Source organism: Salarias fasciatus, chromosome 12 (genome assembly GCF_902148845.1).
Source record: "Salarias fasciatus chromosome 12, fSalaFa1.1, whole genome shotgun sequence".
Lineage (NCBI taxonomy): Eukaryota > Metazoa > Chordata > Actinopteri > Blenniiformes > Blenniidae > Salarias > Salarias fasciatus.
Genome location: NC_043756.1, coordinates 12,759,225 through 12,779,946, shown reverse-complemented (window position 1 = coordinate 12,779,946; position 20,722 = coordinate 12,759,225). Strand labels below are relative to the sequence as shown.

The following is a 20,722-nucleotide window of genomic DNA, read 5'->3' as shown; positions in this document are numbered from 1 at the left end:
AGAACTCGTCAACATCATGTTGACAACAAAAAAAACCCTCATTTTAAAACACTGAATACAAAATTAATAAGAAAAAGGAGTATTAGCACTTACATTTACTGAGCAGTTTAATTATAGTAGCTAGAATATAATATCCTGATTTCTGCATATGGAAATAGGGTGTCTTGAATATTTTACTCTCCGTAAACAAAATAATTAAATAAAGGATTAGCATGGAATAATAAATGCAATAAATACCAATACATATGAAGTTTTCTAACCCAGTTAATTGCATTATGATTAACTAAAATAAAGATTTCAATGGGTTCTTGAATGATTCAGGAGCTACAATAGATCTCTTGAGCTCATGTTTATGTCTCACTGTGTGTGCAGACCTCATGGACAAAATGTAACCCTGCAGACCTCCGAGCAATCCATAAGACTGGAGGTGCTGCTGGTCAAAAACTAGGCCCCTAATAATAGTTTAGGTACACTGATCTTCCTAGAATAAGTATATATGCAATTTTGCTTTGAGTGTTTTACCAGGAATTTCATATTTGTTGTCATTCTTAGGAACAAAGTATATTTTGATATTTTAGTTTTCGTAACAGTAGATGACTGGTCCCTTATTGAATATGTTAATCAGATTAAATCTACTTTGTTGATGTGTCAAGTGAACCTTTTTTGACGCAGAAGTTTTTTTTAAAGCATTTGTTTCACATTTAGCAAAACAAGGAAAGGTCACTACTCTGTGACACTATTCACACTTTTGTCTGTTTGAGCAAACGCTGTCTGTGTGTGTGTGTGTGTGGGTGTGTGTGTGTGTTTGTTTTTAATGAAGGCAATAAATTCAACACAGTAAATTGGGTGGAAAAGAGTTTTACGTTAACAATGACGGTTCAGTTCAGGCTGATGCTGGAGTTCCACAAGGTTCTGTCATAGAATCTATACTTTTCACATGCTTCCTGTAGGCAATATTATCAGGAAACACTTCATTAGCTTCTATTTTTATGCAGATGATGCACAAATCTATTTCTTCATGAAACAGGTAACACTGATCTAATTTTCAAATTAGAATTTTTTTGCTTGTGAACTCGGATAAAACAGAAGTTTACCGTATATTTGACCCAAAACATCTGAGTGGATGCATGTGTGTGTGCATAAACTGGATGGATAGACAACTTGTTTGTTTGATGAAATAGGCCCTCCAAGACTCTGCAGTCATTCTATTGATCCATTTATCTTTTCATTTTATCCAGTTCACGGTTGTTACCCCCCATAAGGAGAGCATGCAAACGCCATCTTGCACGTGTCTTGTTTTCCAATCGTCTCAGTGTCAGCGCCCGATAACACCATCAGAATGAAGTACTGTCGTCCACTGATAGTGGATGTGTGTGAGGAGTGTGAGTGAGTTCACCCAATCATTTTAGTTGTGCAAATACAAAAATATTTGTGTTCTTTCAGCTCAGACGGTTTACAAGACACCAAGAAAGAAAGAAAAGTAAAGAAAAAAAACACGAAATTCTGTCAGTCAGTCATTCATGAAATACAGAGCTCATCACAATTAAAAATGTTATTTACACAAACAGGCTTATTCACATTATGAAACACAGTTTAAAAAGTGCTGCAGTGAGATTTTAAAGATGCAAACTTTAGGATGTCGAGAATCCGAATCTATTGTTGAGAAAGTCATATTACACATAGGGTTTCACTTTCATGGATTTCCAGTCTTTTCTGTTTATGAGAGATGTAAACAGAGGAAATTAGAGGATTTTTAGAAAAAACTACAGTGCTGCTGGATTTTACCAGAACATTTCACAAAATACAACAAGCTCCCTCATGTAGGCACTCAATGACAGACAGATGTTTTACATGCCCTACTTTTCATATTTACAAGATCAATTTCACCCCCATTCCCCCAAATAAACAAAAACAAGCAAAAAGAAACCCTTTTCATATTATAAAAAAACATTTTAAATATTGAGGTTAACTCAAAATCAAACAAATCAATCAGTGATTTTAGACAACTGGGATGTGGTTGAGTCCTCCGTCTCTCTCTGCAACACTGGTTGCTTTGAACACGAGAGAAAAACCATCAAAATCAGCGTCATGAGCTATAAACTCCTCAGATCGTGAGTCCTGCAGCAGAGCTAGCTGTCCCTGGTGAACTCTGGCACCTCCAGCACCATGCTGACCCCCAGGCTGCCCGGCAGCTCCAGGCCCAGAGCGGGGTGGCAGGGCTGGGTGAAGCTTTGGGCGAAGGCACCTAACAGCTGACCGCTCTGGGCGTTGTAGAAAGACAGACGGCCCAGCTGGTAATCCAGGAGAGTTCCAACCCGCTCCGGCGTCTCGGTGACGAACACACTGGACTGGATGTCACTGTGGAGTAACTGATATCTGCACCTGGACAGGGAGGCAGAGGTTTCATTCCACTAAAGCGACGTGAGGAAGCATCTCAGGCGATGGAGAAAAGTGAAGCGTACGAACCCTGAAGGTGAGGGAATACACTGCAAACACCAGCTCAGGCCGTTTTCACCCAGAGAGCTGCTTCTGCTCGCCGCGCTGTAGGACACCCCGAGTCTGTAGGCCGCACATCCCGACACCGTAGTCTCCCAGTAGTACAGGCCCCGCGCCGGCAGCAGGTCGCCCAGGACGGACGGACACCTGGAGGACGGGGGATTTGGTTTGAAGGCCATCTGAGGTTTACTGACCGGCTGCGAAGAGGGTATTTTAGGACGAGGCTCACAGTTTATCTGAGGCTGCAGCAGCGGCTTTGCGTGCATCCTGGGAGTAGACCACAGCCGTTTGGTCCTCTGACAGCTCCAGAGCGGGGTGAGCCGACGCTTTTAGGAGGTGAAACCTCGTTCCTGAAAACAGAGGTGAGTAACTGGACGTGGACAGCATCTCTGGTGTTTGAATGAGATTACATGCAGGTCCTGTTTTCATACCTTTTGTTGAAATGAGCGCGGCCTCACTCTGTTCACTGACACCAGCTTCGTTCACAGCTTTGATGTAAAAGAGGTAATTTTCATTTGGTTGCAGCAGGACCTTCTGTTCACACACTTTGATCTCGGAGATGGATCTAGGAGCACAGCAAACACACAGATATGCTTTTGACAATATTTTATGATGGTGGACAGAACAGCATGGAGAAAACAGAAGAGAATAGCTTGTTGGATCTTCAGCAAAAACATCCTTTTATTTGAAAATATCTCTTTATTTGGGTTCGAGTATAATGGTAATTCATGGGAAAAAGAAAAAAGAGAGACGACCTAGGAGGTTGTATTAAAAAAAAACTTAATTTGCACTACATTTGCAGTAAGAAAGGTATAACAGGGATATAGTAAAAACATGCAGAACATTCCTGTTTTGTTCTTGTGTAAAACTAACTATCAGTAGATTGTTGTCCTCTGCTCTTATCTGATGTGTTTGATACCGACACCCACCTGAGTCCCTCTCCCTCCAGTTCGTACTGGCGGCAGTACTCCAGAGTGTAAGTCTGGCCCGCTGTCTGATTTGGTGAGCTCCACCTCAGTGTGGCTGAATCCCATAAGACAGTGCAGCGCTCTGTGTCAATCGCCGGCACTGACGGAGCTGCCAAAACAACAGCAACACATTAAAACCAATGCAGGAGAATCCCTTCCTGCTTTCTCAGCCGACCCCAGATCACTTCACTCAAACTGACCGGTTTTGAAGACGAGCCTGTCGCTGGGGAGGGAGCAGCCTGTGTAGTTGACGGCCATCACCCACACCTTGTACATTTTGTCAGGATCCAGTTCTTCCAGGACACAGTAGCTCTCCTTCACAGTCACTCGGTACTCCTCCGATATGGCTGTGGACCGCAACCACACAGCTCCATTAAATGCAAAGCTGAAAATCCTTAATGTTCCTGTATTATATTTTAATTGAATTTAACATTCTGCTTCTTCATCTGTTAGAGAGTGAAGGTATTTACCGCCGTGTGGATCCTCCATGCAGTAGACCTGGAAGCAATCGATGATGTCTCCTGGGTTGACTTTCCAGTAAACCGTGACGCTGGTGCTGGTGGCTGAGCCCGGCTCCTGAGGCTGCAGGGTGGGCCTCTGAGGCACTGAAGGACCCAGCATCAACATTTAAAGCTGTCTCATGATCTTTATCGGTACATACGTCCGCTGTGATTACCTGGTATTCCCTTGCGCTGTGTGAGGTTGGAGCTGGAAGTATTGGCTTTGGCGTAGTCCTCGAACACCAGCAGTCCTTTGGGGCCGAGCTCCAGTGACAAAGCCGAATCCAGAGCGGCTTTAAGTCTGAACACAGAACCACTAATGAGCACAGAGCAGAATGAAACACTGCAACCCAGACAACATGTTGCAACTGAAGCCAAATTGCCATTGGCAAATTGTCAATAAAAGCACTTCACCTTTCCTGAATGTCCTCAGGTGACTGATGAAAGAGCAGATTGAAAAGGGACTCATCAGTCACAGACAGATCAGAAGTCGCTGTATTGGTGCTGGTCATGATTAGCACTTACTCGTGCGTCAGTCTCGGCCTCTCTGGACGTGGTCTCCAGTGTGGTCTTGGCGGAGTCGATGCTCTCCTGGAAGGAGACGATCTGATCGTAGAGCTGCTCCAGCTTGGCCTTCTTCTCCTCCTCCATGCTGATGGACATGTTGTTGTACTGCTCCATCACCAGGGCCATCATCTCCTCATTCTGCGCCTGCATCGCTGCCTCGCTCTCCACACACTGGTCCTGAGAGAGAAGAACAACAAAGGACAGCTAAGAGAGAGACTCTACTGTAGAATCCTCTCGTATTGCGATGCGCTCTCAGAAGTATGACATGGTGACAGTGTTACTAAAGCATACAGTACTTCAACAGAGTTGTAGGCCAGCTCCAGCTCTGACACCAAGTCCTCGATGTTCTCTGTCCTCCCCTGAAGCTCTGAGATCCAGCCACTCAGTGTTTCCTGGAGAGGAGACATGTGCAGTAATATCATTTGCAAGAACAACTTTTTCTGAATTCAGTGTTTAATTTTTCTTTTATACAGTGAGAAATTCCCCGGGTTGATTTCACGCATCGGAGATATTCTGTGGAGAGTCTACTTTTCCTTCAGGAACACGGTTCATGTGCGTATAGGTGAGTGCAGGAGAAATGACAAACGAATGAATGGACTTGCACTGTGAGGCAGAACAGCAAAGCCCCAAACTTCTTCTGGTTAGCCAAAGGAAAGATATTTTCCACTAGTTTTTCAGCTTCTTTCAGTTCAGTTGTTATTTTCCAGCAGTTGCTGGACGCGTTCAGCTTTAAGTGAAAACACAGCAGAGAGCAGAGAGAGCGGGGCAATCCCCTGTCACCACGCGAACATGAGCGCCTCACATTTAACTGGGTCAGGCGGTGGTCGCTGATCGCTGCATGCTGAGGCTGCTCAGCTCGCTCCTGCAAGTGTCAAAACAGGTGTGAGGGAATATTTGGCCTGTCTTATAAAGATAAACCTTGACCGTGGCCTAAATCTACTCTGACTAATAGATGTCACAGGTGTCAGTTGGTGAATTAAGACATTTCCCAAACTGAAGTGAAGGAAAACTGCTGAATTCGCCTCATTCAATCTGAATCTGACAATTTAACAGTTACAGATTTTTTTTTTTTTTTTTTTTTTTGAGAAACTCTGGAAAGATTGCAAGAAGACAATAAGATTTGCAGGTTAAAAAAAAAATCCTTCTCAATAACAAAAATGAGCATTTTAATCCTCAATGATTTGTGAAACTGCTAATTTGCATCAGATCAATCAAAGTGCATTCATGGACCTAACAATAAGCAACACAGTGTTGTTTAGATGGGACTCGTATTATAAATTTATTCATATCATTATAAGAATTGTATTTTAGAGAACTAAATACTCAACCGATGAAGCTTGACTACAGTATTTTTGGGAATCGGGTCACACTCAGTTTTCTCCTAGTTTCCCTTCTGTTGAGAATCTGATTTGACATCGACTGAAGCTGAACATGAAATGCTGATTTGATTGTTGTCTTATTTACAGTCAGCTGTCAGTGTCTTTCATAAATATGGCAACGGCACACTCAGACCAGTTCTGCCTCAGTTATTATTTGGATATTGCATGTGATCATTCTCACTTCAGTCCAGCTTTCTGTTGAATTCGATGCCAACCATTTGACATTGATTGCTTCTCAAATCAGATTTTCATGCAAGCAATTTATTGGCGAAGTCTTTGTCTTGTTGCACGCTGTCAGGAAAGTTTGCGAACGAATTATCTGGTTGAAACCATTTTCAATTTTTGGTTTTGTTTTGTTTTTTGGCACACTTGCAGACAAATGACTTGATGTGTTTTGACACTGCTAAATGGTGCTTTAAAAAATAAATGATGTATTTGGATAAAGCCTGAGGCTGACCGTGAGTTAACCCAGAGGAGAAAACTGTTTTCATGTGAGCAGATCAGGTTTCAGTCCCTGCTTGATGATTTCACACTGGACCTTTCCACCGATCAAAGTGGAGCATTGCATCACAACAACTCAATGTGTCTTTCCTGCAGCCTGACAGCAGCGTGGAACCTGCAACCAGATGGCACGAGAGCCTCGGAAAACTCACATCTGACAAGTCTGTGTCCAATTTATGATATGATGACCCAAACTGATGCCAGTTGATGTTGTCATGCAGCTGCTGAGGTGTGTGATGAAAAGCTGTTGGACTGGCCACGAGAAGGGAGTGCTGCGTTGCATCAGCACATGAATATTCAATAATATGCTGAATAAATAAATAGGTGAGTGAATAGCAACGTGACCTTCATATATATACATTATAAGTCTCACTTCTTTCTGTTCCTTTTCATTTCTCTCTTTTAAAAGAATGAAACAAATAAAATCAATCATATAAATAATTATGCCTTGCTCTGCAAATAGTCAGATTTTTGTTGAACAAAATGCCAGTTTTCTGAATATAAACACCCATCACTGTGATAAATCTGAATATCATTGAAAAGTCAGCACAGTGTAACCCTCCTTGATAACACATGCACCTCCACATTACCTTAATTTCCTCATAGGCTCGGTCCACAGAGTTCACCTTGTGCTGCTGATGTTCTGCAGACCTGTAGTCTTCCTCGGAGAGCAGACACCCACAGGTGACGCAGAACCAGTCCATCCCCTGCAGCTCGGCCGCCAGCCTGGCCTGATTCTCCTCCTCTGCATCAATAATTTCATAGTCGGCCTCAATGAGCTCTTCTTCTGAGAAAGCATCTATCGCCTCCTCTTTCTCTACATCCACCTCCTCCTCTTGCTTCGGAACAGTCTCGGGTTTTGGCTCTCCCGCATCTCTCTGTGCTTCGGCTTCATGCATCTCTTTTGCGTCCTGTTCAGTTATCACCTCATATTCCAGCTCATCGACGGTAACGTCTGGAGCCTCTGCAACAACTTCCTCCTGCTCCGTCTTTTCCTCTGCATCCTCTCTGTGAAGATCAACGTCTGGAGCTATGTCCTCACAGGTAATGACAGTTTCTGGCTCGTCCTCAGTCTTGTGCCTTTCTGACTTTTGTTCGGCCTCTGCATGCTCTGACTGTATATCTTCTGCGTGAAGCTCGGACAAATCCTCCAGAGGAGTGAAGCTCCTCATGGGAGACATGACAACTGTGTCTTCGCTACAGTCCGGCCCCAGTTCTTCCTGCTCTGCCATGGGCTCCTCCACAGGTTCTTGTTGTTGGCACACACTGTCTAAATCATTTCGGGGCAGATCTTCCATCACAGATATTTCTGGTTCTGTTTCCTCTTGAGGCTCAGTCTTTGTTTCCTCAGTGGGAGCCTGACGTTCTGGCGTGCTCTCAGCTTCTGTAGGAGTATCCTCTGCTGCCTTCTCTGTCCACTGACTGATCTCCACGTCCATCTCTACAGCTTGTCCCTTGGGAACGAAGACAATTAACTCATCGCCAACATTCACAATGTCCTGAACATAGGATCCGGTATCCTCTGCTAACTGTTCTGATTTGTCTCCTGTCATCAGTATTGTTTGGTCTGATCCTTCCTCGGTCATTTCCCGGTGCTGCTGCTCAGTTTCAACAATCTCTTGCTGTTTCTTCTCTGACTGTGTCGTGACTACTTCTGGCGTGGTTATCTCACTGGAGATCTCAGCTTTGACCTCCACATCCTGCAGAGTACTCACATCCTCGCTTATTAACTTCTCAGCAGCCGTTTCTTCTGTCAGAGATTCATGCACTTGTTCTCTTTCAGGAAGTTCTTTCTGAGCATCTGTTTTCTCTGCACTCATCACCTCCTGAAGGTCTATCTGGACCTGAGTTTGGGTCTCTGTTTCATTCATTGCCTTTTCAGTAACCTCCACCACTGTGTGCACTGCACTGTCAGAGTCAGTGATAACCTCGACCGGGGCGACGGCTTCGGGAACGACTTCCACAGCTTTTTCGCCCTTGCAGGTCGAGGATGTTTCAGGTGAGGAATCGACGTCAGCGACGGGGGGTTCAGCCGAGGAGAGCGCTTCCTGCTCGTCACTCTCAGGTTCCTTCACCTCGGATAAGATGTCTTCTTTGATGTCGGTTTCTAGTTGCCCATCAACAGCCACCATCTTGGCATCAGGAGATGCCTCCTCGGTTGAAATCCTCTCAGTGAGTACTGCTTCAGTTCCAGACTTTGTGACGACAGGAGGAAACTCGGTGCTTACCGGGGCTACAGCTGCCTGGTCCGGAACCTCTATGAGCATTTGGGCTTTGTTCTCACTCTTACAATGCTGCCCAGCATTGCTTTCCTCACATATTATTTCCTTCTCTTCTTGATGGTCCTCCCTCTCTTTTCTATCCTCTGTTATACTTTCCTCCTGGTGAACCTCGGGTTTTTCTGTGCTGTCGCCAGGAGGCTCGCTCTGATCTGTCTCCACTGTCACTTGTTGATCCTCCATCTTTTTTTCCTCCATCTGTCTGCACTCTACAGCTGTATCTTCTGAGGCTTCCTTCACAGCCTGCTTTTCAGTAACTGTAGACACATGCAACATGTCAGTTGCATTTTCCGTTTCTGCATCTGTTTCTTTTTTCTCTTCTTGATGGTCCTCTCTCGCTTTTCCATCGTCTATACATTCTTCCTGGTGAACTTCAGGTTTTTCTGTGCTGTACTCAGACGGCTCGGGCTGCTCGGTCTTCACCTCAGCTGTCACTTGTTGTGACTCCATTCTTTCCTCCGTGGGTTTACACTCCTCAGTTTTATCTTCAGACTCTTCCTTTACAGCCCGCTCTTCAACAATTGCAGAGGTTTGCAGTTCTTCAGTTGCAGCTTCTGTTTCTGCATCTTTTTCTTTTCTCTCTTCTTGATGGCCCTCCATCTCCTTTCTATCCTCTGCGGTACCTTCTTCCAGGTGAACCTCGGGTTGTTCAGTTCTGTCTTCTGGAGAATCTGTCTGATCTGTCTTTCCCTCCTCTTTCACATGTTGATCCCCTGTTTTTTTCTCCGTCGGTTTACACTCCTCACTAATATCTTCTGAGGCTTCCGTTGCTGCTTGTTCTTCAACAACTTCAGGGACTTGGATGATTTCTTTTTCTGTTTCTCCAAATGTTTCTTTTTTCTCTTCACCCTTGCCTCCAGCACTGCCCTCTTGTGTCTTCGGCTCCTCTGTCTTTTCTTTCTCGTCCTGTGTTTCCACTCGTATCAGACATCCCGTCATTTCAAACTTGCTCTGTGACCACATCATCCTGCAATCCGTCCTCTCCTCCTCTGGCTCTGACTGAATATCCACTGTGGGGGTTTCATCTTTTAATGTGAACTTCTCCAGGTAGCCATCAGGCGCCTCGTCTGAAGAGCGTCTTGTATAAGACCTCACAGTCACGACGCTTTCTGCCCCGGAGTGCTCTTCGTCGCTTCTCTTCCTTTCGCCCATGGCATCTTCATAAAGATCTGAGTACATGAAGGACATGGCAGTAGGCTCCTCCAGCAAGATGGGATCGATGATCTTCGGGGGTCCCGGGGAAATAAAGATGGGCGTAAGAATGGTCTGTTCACTCCCAAACAACACCGAACCGCTCTCTTTAGTTGACCTCTGGCTCTCCCGCCTCGTCCTCCGGGCTTCGTCCTCGGCCGCGTGCTGATGCAGTACGTCAGCAGGAGGTCCTTCTCCATAGAACACCTCGTCGAGGTGCTCCCCGACTATCTCCACGTCCGTGACAAATACGAAAGATTCCTCTGATGCAGAGGGGCTGTCTGTGGCTGCCTCTTTTACAGGTTTTTGCTCCTCTTCTGTGGGTTTCCCTGCAGGTTTTTCTGCTTCCTCCTGCTGCTCTGGCGCCTGTTCAGCAGGAACCGCCTCATCCAACAGGGTAAACTTCTCAAAGTAGTCAATGTCACCAGTACTGTCTTTTGGAGTCGGTGTGAGTGCAGACTGTGTTTCTTCTTCTTGCTTTGAAGGCTATGGAGGGATGGAAAATAATTACTTAATCCACCGACACCATAATGAATTAAAGTTAAAAAATGAAGTGTTTCCATTTACAATTATTCATATGAATCAGATAAATACCTCATTGCGATCATCTCTCTCCTCTGTCAGTACATCAGCTTGCTGCTGTGTCCAATCAAAATGGTTTCGAGACTTGATCTGTGGAGTCTGGTCCAGGTAAGACAGGTTGTCCTGCAGCTCTGTGTTCTCCTCCTCGTCCACAGTAGGAAGTTTGGACGGCACTCGGATGTTGAGGATTTCATAGCCCTCCGAAATCAGACTAAACAGCTGCTGATCTTTGTTTTTGATTTCCTCCAAGTCTGGCTCTGTTTTGTTTAGCTCCTGCTTTATATTGGGAAGAGAAACCTCAGCCATCTCTGGTCTCTCTATTCCCAGAACCGAGGCCGATCTGGAGCTCCCGGGCCGGCTCAGCCTGTCTCCCAGCCTGCTGCTTCTCCCTCCAGACCTCGTCCTCCTGCGGACTATCTTCTCCTCGTCAAAGACGATGGTGATCTTCCCCGCAGCCCCGGGGCCCTCCATGCCGTAACCCTCGGAGGTGGAGCTGGTCTCGGAGGCCCAGGGAGTAGAGCAACGACTGGAGGCTGTCTCCCAAACGATACCGCTGTCCTCGCTCTGAACCGTCACCATGGAGAATGACGGGTCCACCATCAGGCACTGCAGTCTGGGCTTCACTGACGGGTCCTGGACAACTTCTCGCAGGCTGAAGGAGAGAGAGAGAAACAGATGGAGTCAGAGGAAGGAAGGGAAGGGAAGAGCATGACCACAAGCCTCCACTGCAAGAGGAGCTCCTTCTGGCAGAGCGTGCAGAAATATAAGCAGAGAACAAACCAATGAATCAAATGAAGATGTATTTGAGCAACATGGACTCACTTTCACATTTTTGGGAAATCTAAACTGAAAACCCCAGTTAATCGTTCCTCAACATGACTACTTGAGAAGTGAAGACCTTCAAGCGTGAGACCAGGTGTTTCGCAGCAGGCTGCCAACGTGCGCGATGATCTGAAAAATATAATGATGGTATGAACCCTGAGCCATCCCTCCTGCTATGAATACCGCCGAGAGCCTGCAGGGTGAGAGCAGGGTGACGTCTCGAAGCGTCATTCCAGTAATATTAGAGATGAGATGGCAGGCCCTCTCAGATGCATCCAACATATCGGTGTCTTTTACTATTTATGACATGGCAAGGATGGCGAGAGCGCCCTGTATGAAGAGTGATAAATAAGAAGTAGAAGAACGGATGTTCAATAATATAAAGTATTAGAATAGAGCTGCCTATGCTGTTACACTGACGTATCCTAAAAGTCGAGGTGAAGCTTATTCAGTGTTAAAATGAAATTCTTGACATTCCGAAAAACCTGCCCGTCATATTCTGAAGACAAGAAGCTGTAATGAAATATAATGTCCGTCAGCAGAAAAGAAAGGACTTTTACCACCACTGGGGTTATTGAACACGTCAGAACAATGAAAAGGGAGCACCTGTTCTGCAGTTCTTCCACTTCATCTTCATCGTCCTGGCTGGTGATGTCTGAGGCTTCACTGTGGATCTCCTGTAGCTCCCTCATCTCCGAGTCCAGACTTTCACATTCCTCCATGCTGTTTTCTTCTCAGGTCTCCTCTTTGTTTCAGCTTCCAATATTGCCTTTTGTGTGTTTTAGAGCCCTCTTAATGTTTTCAGCCACTCTGAATTGGGAGCTGGTCTGCCTGTTTGTGTCATTCTAAGTTGGGACCTGTCCATCTGACTCAGCGGGGGACAGAAATAGACTGAGTGGGTAATGAAAAGAGTGACTGGAAGCACAGAGGGGCAAGAGGAAACCGCACGGTGGGTTTGGTGCCGCTGACTATTGTTCTAAACACACACAGAGACAACCTGTGAAAAACGCTGATCATAAAGAGTTCATGAGAAAGGGTTGCAATTATGTTACACCTTGGTCTGTGCCATCGGCCAACGGCTGACTGAGACAGTGTGACTTTAAGTTCAAAAGCCCCCTTGCTAAGTTAAATATAGGCCTGAGCTGCAACAGTATCCCCGCCCCCCCCAGTGTGGGTGGCAACACGAGATACACACACACACACAGTCCACCTTGTAGCAGGACTGACACTATTCAGAAGTCATAAAAGTAGATGTAATCAGACATCAGAAAATGACTGATCAGAAGCCAATCGGCACTCTGGGGGCCAGAAATGTGCGCAACCTTTGAACGAAAGGTGCACAAGTATCGAAGAACCAAGGCCTTTCCCAAGGTGTGGGAATCACGCCACGCCGCCGCCACTTGCAATGGTGGTTTAAAAACTGCATTCCAGATACACATACAGCCAACTGTCCGATTAAAGGTTAAGCTAATCATAGGACTGTTTTTTATTGCACGATCAAAACAGCAATTATTGGAAGTAAGGAAGTAGAAATACATCAATCTGAATACTTCGCCTTAAACAATTTTTCCAACTTTTTCCTTCTCATATTTTATCACAAACATTTTTATAGCAATAAATTTGTTACTCAAGTTTTTCTTTCAGACTGCATGTACACGTAAAATAAATTGTACCGTCACAGACTCCAACAAAAGCCGATTGGACAGTAACGCTTTAACAATCAATTGTAGCAATAACAGTAAAAAAAAAAAAAAAAAAAAAAAAAAAAAAAAAAAAAAAAAATCGCAAAAAAGATGTATATGTACAATTTAATAGGATTTTGGCACTTCAATCAGCATAGGCATTACTTCAAAACGTACTGGGAATCCAATCGTAACTTTTTACATTTTTTTTTTAAATAAACATATTTAAAAGAATTATTAATGCACAAAAAGTACAAAAAAAACAGCTGAGAAAATCAAACAGTCATTTTGAATAGTGTGTATTTTTTTTAATAACTTAACTGATCTCAAAAAGAGCAGAATGCATCAGTTTTATCAAGCCGAGGAGAAAAAGCATGACCCTATACAGCTGTCACATCAGTTCACAAGATACGACACAGCACATCAGGAGAAACGGTGAATGGGAAATCCAGTGTGAACCGTTCACAGCTCTCCGGAGCTAAAATGCAACTTGAATCCACCTCGCTTCTCCCAGGAATATAGAAAAGATATAAAAGAAGAGGTCCTGTAAAGCGGCTGCAGAATTAAAGTGTAACGATGTGTAAACTCAGGATATATGGATGGATATACCCACTATTGACCTATAAGAACAGACGATACAAGGTGGTTTAGATTGACTGTAAGTGTGTGGCAGAAAAAAAAAAAGAAAAAGGCATTCTCTGGAATTGTGGATGGCTCCAACAACACTGATGAATCTTGAACTGAGACTAAAAGTATGCAGCTAAATGGATTTAAAGCTGGTCTGAAACCTAAATTTTGCTGCCTCCTTTTGAGGCTGCTTTACATCAGAGGATTATTGAGAAGATCTCATCCTTTATCATCTTCTTTAGAACTTGCTGTGCAAAAAAAAGCTCCACAAAGCAGTACTGACTGACTCCTATCACTGTCCTCCTGCTTCAGAGCAATCGCTCTTTCACCACTCTGTTTTTTTTTTTTTTTTTTTTTTTAGGTCTTCTCCTTTATTGGATACCGGAGTATCATCAGTTGCGTGAATTCGGCAGAGAGAACGAAGCCCTTGAGTGAACATTTTGGCCCTAGTGAGTGCAACACCGTCATTAGTATTGCCCCAGGAAACAGCTTCTGCCTCATTGTAAAATAACCAAAGCTTTCAGTCCCAGATCTTATCTGCCTGCGAAGTTGCACAGACAAGTACGACTATTTCCCAACACAACACACGGGTCCGACACCCTCTGCGCGGACCGGCCAGTCATGAGGTAGGAGACGCCATGAAGCTCATCTGATCGGAGGATTCCCTCATCTGTGGAACGACTCCTTGTTAATGGTCATTCGGACTGGGAGGATGGAGTTCAGGTCCTTACTGCGCTGCAGTATCCGCCAGGACTGTGCAAACACAGAAAAGAGGATAACTAATAACTTATGTTCCTCAAGAAACATTGACTCAACGGTAATCAGGGCAGAAACAAACCTCAAAAAACTGATCGTTAATGGCGTCAAACTTGACCTGCTCGTGGACGGCCCGGGCCACGTTATTTCTCTCAAATGGCTCTGAAACGCAAGAGATGGGGGATAAGCAGATCGTCCTGCAGATCAATGACGGTGACGGCCAAAGAACATGATGTCCCTTTCGATCTACCTTCGATGCATATGTATTTGTGTCTCCACTCCTGAAAGTCTGCCTTTGGCAAACTTCTGGCTTCACGAACAGAGATCACCTGTTTCTCCCACCTGAGAAAAACCACAACGTTGGGAGTCGTTTAGAACTTAATGGACTAAATGCAAAAACAAGAAGAAAACCAACTGCAACAACACGCTATTGGAAAACAAAAATCAGCTGTTGATTTATACATCATAACATAATAATCTGAATTTATGCAAAGTCTTTTTTAAATGGATTAAAAAAAAAACAAAAAAAACAACAACTTATTGTTCTCAAATAGGAAGATCAGTGTGTGTGACCCCTTCTTGAATGTTTGATACCAAGAAGTGCAAAAGTGTGTGTGTGCAGTAGGCGACGACCCAGCTAACGTTTGGCACGGTAACACACATACTGCACACACAGTGATCATGGTATGTCATGCTATTGGTGTGTAAGGCCAAAGGTCCCAGCTGCTCCTGCCCCTCAGCCAGAAACACGACACCAGAAGGGAGAGAGAAAGCAGGATAGAGCGAAGAAAGGAGAGAGAGAGAGAGAGAGAGGGACTCGGCAAGGGGGGCAGGAGGTGAAGAGAATGGGAGTACGGACACTGAATCTGTAGCACTGGATTTAACGTGACGGCTTCAGAAATACCTGAACTCCGTGGCATAGTATTTGAGGAAGCCCAACAGCAGCTCTCCCAGAGACGACTGGTTTTTCGATAAGTAGGGAGGGACGCGCGTGGCTCGATCGGGCACCTCGTCCAAGTCCAAATAGGGGTCAAAGCAGTCCTACAAATTAAGACAGGGGTTAAAAAGACAAGCATTCAGAGGTGAAGTCCACTTTGTGGCCTTCACAGGATGGACAACTGCACTAGTTTTATTTAAATTTTATCCCCTTTTATCCCCCCATTTCACTCTGTAATTTATTTAAAAAAATGCAAATATTATATAGAACAAACTAAAAGATTAATTGATTTTTCTGCATTTCTCATAACAGCCACAATAATGAAAATCTGAGGAAGAGAAACCCCTCTGATACTCTAAGGACTGAAAAAAATGTATCTTGGAATACTTAAAATAAAAATAATACTGAACTGACTGCATTAAAAAAGAAAAAAAAAGGAATATTACTGGGAAATCCTTCTGTAGAGAAGGAAGCACGGGGTCCTTTAAAGCTGCAAAGCAAAAACACCAGATAAAATGGAATCAGTATTACAAATACTAACCAAAGTAAGTGTGTGTGTGTGTGTGTGCGCGTGTGTGTCTGTGTGTGTGTACTGACTCTGGAGGTAGTGTAGGACCATCAGCACCAGTGTGTAACTGCTTAATGTGCCTTTGCTGGCGTCATTGATCTGATTGTGTCGTGCCCATTTCTTGATCACAAGGATCAGGGGTCTTATCCTCAGATCAGCTGAGAGAGAGAGAGAGAGAACAGGTCCAAACTAGTTTCCACTGCGACACAAGCTACAAGACAGAGCGTATTCTAAACCGTTCATGGCGACTTCGCTCACCGTTGGCGTAGCTCCTCAGTAGGAATGTGTTTCTAATGCCCACGGTGTTGTTCACATTCAGATCAAACTCCAAATCACTGAAGCACACAGGGAAAAGAGTCACTTCAACTCATTTCGGAACCGATCATTTATGTGAAACCAGTCATTGGGGACGGTTCTGCTCTCACCTGCCTTTCTTTCTGAACCTGAGGATGGGCACTTTCGCTCTGATCAGCTGGGTCTTCTCTACATAGGCTACAAACCAAGATAAACAGGGTTAGATTGAATGGCGTTTGTGAAAGCTCCTTGTTTCACTGAGTAAACAGCTCCACCTAGTGGACATTCACATCAGCATAAAACCTGGAGGACATGATGCAGCTTTAAGGATTTCTAGGATATTCAATGAAATTGTGGGAAATAATATGTTTACTAGAGCATAGAAAATATAATTGCATTACTGACTGTCATGTATTGTATTTATTGTTATGATTATTACTCACAGAGTGATCTGAACAGCTGTTGGAGTTGAGAGAGGACATGAATTGCATCGACTCTTTTCTGAAACACATAAAATAAAGGTCTTCAACATAAGGAAAATAGAAAATAAAATGGTTCACAGTTAAAATTTTGCAAATATTCATAGAATGAAAATACTCACATGTCCCTTGATGACCAGACACAGATCAGCATCGCTGCTGCGGCAGCCCAACCCATTCATAGAAGATCCAGTCAGGTAAAGCGTTGCCACTGCGGGAAACACACCTGTTGAGTGAAAACTACAACAAAACCACCACGACACACATGCTTCAAAAACACACCTGCAAAGACCCGCCGTATGTCTTCCTGCAGCTGAAATCGGCATAACTCTTTTCGTTCCAAATCTGAAGTCTGCTGCTGGCAAGCCTCAAACAGCTTCACCATCTGATCGCTCAGCTGAGGGCACAGACACATCCAGCACTATCAAAACCGAGTCGACATGCTCAAGCTGCAGCCACAAGTTATGGATTATCATCTGGACGTACCTTGTCCTTGGCGTAGGCCTGCAGTGAGGTGGAGCTACTGGGCACAACTGGCGAGGGAGGGTGGGGGTGGAATGGTGAACTGGGATGAGAGTCAAAACTGTCGGGGAACGACTTGGAGGACGCTGGCACCGCTGGGTCGGGATGACGAGGGGGAGGAACAGCCTGAACTGAATCGGGGAATGCGGCTGGGTGGGAGGGTAAGTCAAGGCGTTGACGCTTCACGGTTGGTTGACTTTGTTCGTCAAGCTGCCTCCTGGAAGAAACCCAAGAAGAAAAAGTAAATATACAACCATCTATGTTCTACAACAGCTGGGCTGCAGAGATCTGGGAAGTAGTGTAGGGTACAAATATATAGCGGTTAATTAACTACACACTGCTTCAAGAAACCTCATTATCTCATGTTACCCCTTGATAAACTGCAGCTGACCTGACCTGACCGACCAGTACACCTTCCAAGGTTGAGCACAGGTTCATTAGACTGTATGAACAGCTCATGTGATAAAAGATGACCCAGCTCAACTCATGTTTTCACGGTTACTACCAAACAGCAACTAGATTGTGTTGATAAGGGCAGGTAAAATGACATACTTGCGGCCAGTGACTTGAGACGCTCTTTGAGGCACAACTGTAGAAGTGGATGGTGGGGATTTCCATTGATATGGAGGCAGCCTCGCTAGTCCAAAACCATGGAAGCTGACAAAAACAGACAGTAAAGAGCACAAAAAGCATTTAACTATTTGTGTTTGAGTGATGAATATAGCTATAGCTTGACAGTTTTTATTGTCTTCTTGCACTTTCCTTTCAATCTGTCGCCACTAAACATTACGACAGGCACAAACGTTTGGCGCTTTCTATTTCAGATCATCGATTTTTATAGCAACAAAAAGGAATGTATCAGGAATGTTAAAGCATCTGATGCTTGAGCTTCACTGTGTTGAGAGCGAGGGTGGAAAATTTATAAAACATATAAACCCATAAAAAAAGAGTCTCTCAAATTTAGATCAAGTATTTCTTTTGTTGTCATTTTTTAACACTTTTTCATGAAAAAAAGTTGGGCTTTGGGCCACAGAATATGCACATTTTTAAAAACTGAGATGTTTATGAACCCTGGGTAAGGTGTTGAGGTGCAGAAAGGGAAAACAGATTTGGGCTTTTCAACGTAACATGTAGAGCTGGTAATTATTTCAGTGAGGCAGCACAGTGGGCTTGCACCACCATTGCTTTTGAATTTGCTAACAGGACATCTTACATGTTGATTTAGTACTTGAGACCGAATCCAACGCTGCTATTTTTTTTAAAGAACATACAATCAGAAATGTCACAGATGGAACAGCTTTGGAAAAGAAGCAGCTGTTGTTGCAGAATGGTATCAGAATATATTTACATGTCAACAATGTTTTTTTAACCGAGTTAACTTCTGCAAAAGCACATCAAAAGTCGTACAACTGTCATGCAGTTTGGATGTGCTTGAGAGCTTGTCAGTACTGTTTTTGTGCTGAAAAGGAAATTCTTTCAAATAGATTAAAACACGTCTACACAGGGGGGGTTTGCAGCTTGTTAGCAGTACACCATCTGACCCAGATATACATCTACCTCAGGCCATCAGCTCACTGAGGTCAGCGTGTCCAAACTGCCAATGTGCTCTGAAGAGTATCAATAAATATTCTAACAGTGTTGTCATATCTGTGTAGCAGTCAGTGTGTTGAGTGGGTTACTCATGAGTCTACGGGTTTGTTAAAACTTACAAAATGTGAAGACATTTTCCTGCATGATAGTCACTCTATAGCTCACTGTTTGACTTGACGTATTAATGTGGTTTGTGTGTCCCGTAAATGAGTTACATAAGTAATCATAAGTAAATGCCAGGAAAGTGATAGCAAGACATGCTAAGTTTATGGAGGAAAAACACACTTCAATAAACATGCTGTAGTTCGGTCAGATAATGTGTAGTGATAGGTTTACCATCCCAATAAACACAAACTAGTGTGCTCCTCAGTCAAACTCACTTGTCGATAGTTGGTCGTCCCTGGTTGTTGTAGGTCCCAGGAGGTAAAGGGGGTAAAGGGGGTCGAGGGTACAGGCTGTTGCTTCGGTTCGACCCTCGACCCCAGGGCGCAGCGCTGTGGGGGAACATGCTGCGCTGCTTCTCACGGCTCCAGCTTTCATTCAGAGAATTAAATATGAGGTTTTAAAGAAAAAACATACAAACTTAGAACGTAACAGCCGGTGGTGTCAGCAAAAATGATATATGTCAACATTACTGAAATGTATCACCCTTTCCGAAGAAACCGAAACTTACCGATGATCCAGCAGCACAGCTAGCTAACAACTAGCTGGCGTTTAGTAGCGCGTGTTAACTGGTTTAGGCGTCTTTCGCCATCACCGTGCTGTGTTTAGGGACGTTTCTTCGAAGGCACAGTGTAGCTGAAGAGTCTCTAGAAATTCTAATTAGTGTTACAAATGGTTATCCGAAATCTGAACGTGTTCAACGAGTAATCCAGTCCATGTCACATGTAAACAAAACTCCGGACGCTAATTCCCTACGTACACACTTCCGCATTGAAGCCATGACGTAATGAGAATCGATTTAAAGGGCCCGCGCTTGAATTTATCGAGGTATTAACAGTTACCATGACAACACTCGTAGTACGCCTCTCTCTTTTCTGGTTGGATGGGAAAATACTTTCGAATTATTTTTCATGTCAAAAACAATTTTCTTTTTTAAAAAATGAATCAAAACACTTGGAGAGATCACTCCGATAGAATTATTAGTCTGATATTGCCTTCATTTTTCATTTTGTCCTCTAAAATGAATGATGTATTCTGTGACAGTTTCAGATATATCTGATATATGTCGGGAGTGATATTGTACAGCCTTACAACAGGATTGTCGTGCTTATAGTGAGAGATCGACTTCCCAAAAAAGTTCCGATAAAATAAGAAAGCCATCAAAAGGCACGAGTCCCCAGGGCGCGCAGTGACGTCACTGCGGAGGACGCAGCGGTGACGTCGGCAGTTCAATAGTGTCATGAAGTGAGTGGGAGGGAAGCGGCTGCATCAGCCTGCCAGATGTGGAAGTGTGCATATATGGAGTGTATGGATACACAACGTGATCAACAACATGCGCAGAGGTGCATGGCAAAAAAAATGAAGCCACAGTTTTTCTATCATCGCAAAAAAGCTTCAAATATGACAGTGTATGGGTTGGAATAGCGGGAATTTGCCATTTGATTGTATGAAAAACAAAGAGACAATATATGTGGTTTAGAGGATGCACATGATATTGGTTTAAAGCGAAATGCATTGCTAATATAGAGCGGCGTGTGGAATAGCTGAAGGCACGGGCGAGAGAGTGGGGGAGTTTATGGTAATGAGAGAGAGAGAGCGAGAGAGAGAGAGAGAGAGAGAGAGAGAGAGAGAGAGAGAGAGAGAGAGAGAGAGAGAGACGCGGGTGGACAGTGTGATGCTGTGCATTATCTACTAGCTAAATGAGGGTTGTCTTTTCCCAGTTCAGGCAGCAGGGCTTCTCCACCCATCCAGCGAGGATCTGTAATTTACACGACAACAGCTGGGCGCCTGTCGGGTCTCCGTCGGACTCTGCTCTGGAT

The 20,722-nt window shown here is 44.2% G+C and overlaps 2 protein-coding genes across 2 annotated transcripts; both read right to left on the bottom strand.

The window, feature by feature from the left end:
- Positions 1 to 1,518: 1,518 nt before the first annotated feature.
- Positions 1,519 to 12,189, bottom strand: cmya5 (cardiomyopathy associated 5). Its single transcript, XM_030104185.1, has 14 exons — positions 11,892 to 12,189; positions 10,476 to 11,115; positions 7,002 to 10,367; positions 4,828 to 4,923; positions 4,490 to 4,708; positions 4,379 to 4,401; positions 4,141 to 4,265; positions 3,935 to 4,069; positions 3,665 to 3,811; positions 3,426 to 3,573; positions 2,928 to 3,061; positions 2,726 to 2,846; positions 2,467 to 2,643; positions 1,519 to 2,382 (listed from the first exon to the last, which is right to left on the bottom strand). Exons 1-14 carry the CDS (start codon positions 12,005 to 12,007, stop codon positions 2,130 to 2,132), a joined length of 5,700 nt encoding a protein of 1,899 aa, XP_029960045.1. The 5' UTR covers positions 12,008 to 12,189; the 3' UTR covers positions 1,519 to 2,129.
- Positions 12,190 to 13,887: 1,698 nt separating this feature from the next.
- Positions 13,888 to 19,649, bottom strand: tent2 (terminal nucleotidyltransferase 2). The gene is made up of 15 exons (XM_030105688.1): positions 19,414 to 19,649; positions 19,121 to 19,273; positions 17,703 to 17,807; positions 17,115 to 17,367; positions 16,911 to 17,025; positions 16,751 to 16,839; positions 16,593 to 16,650; positions 16,281 to 16,347; positions 16,114 to 16,190; positions 15,885 to 16,013; positions 15,734 to 15,777; positions 15,255 to 15,391; positions 14,601 to 14,692; positions 14,433 to 14,512; positions 13,888 to 14,347 (listed from the first exon to the last, which is right to left on the bottom strand). The coding sequence occupies exons 2-15, from the start codon at positions 19,246 to 19,248 to the stop codon at positions 14,261 to 14,263; spliced, it is 1,461 nt and encodes a 486-aa protein (XP_029961548.1). The 5' UTR covers positions 19,249 to 19,273; positions 19,414 to 19,649; the 3' UTR covers positions 13,888 to 14,260.
- Positions 19,650 to 20,722: the final 1,073 nt, after the last annotated feature.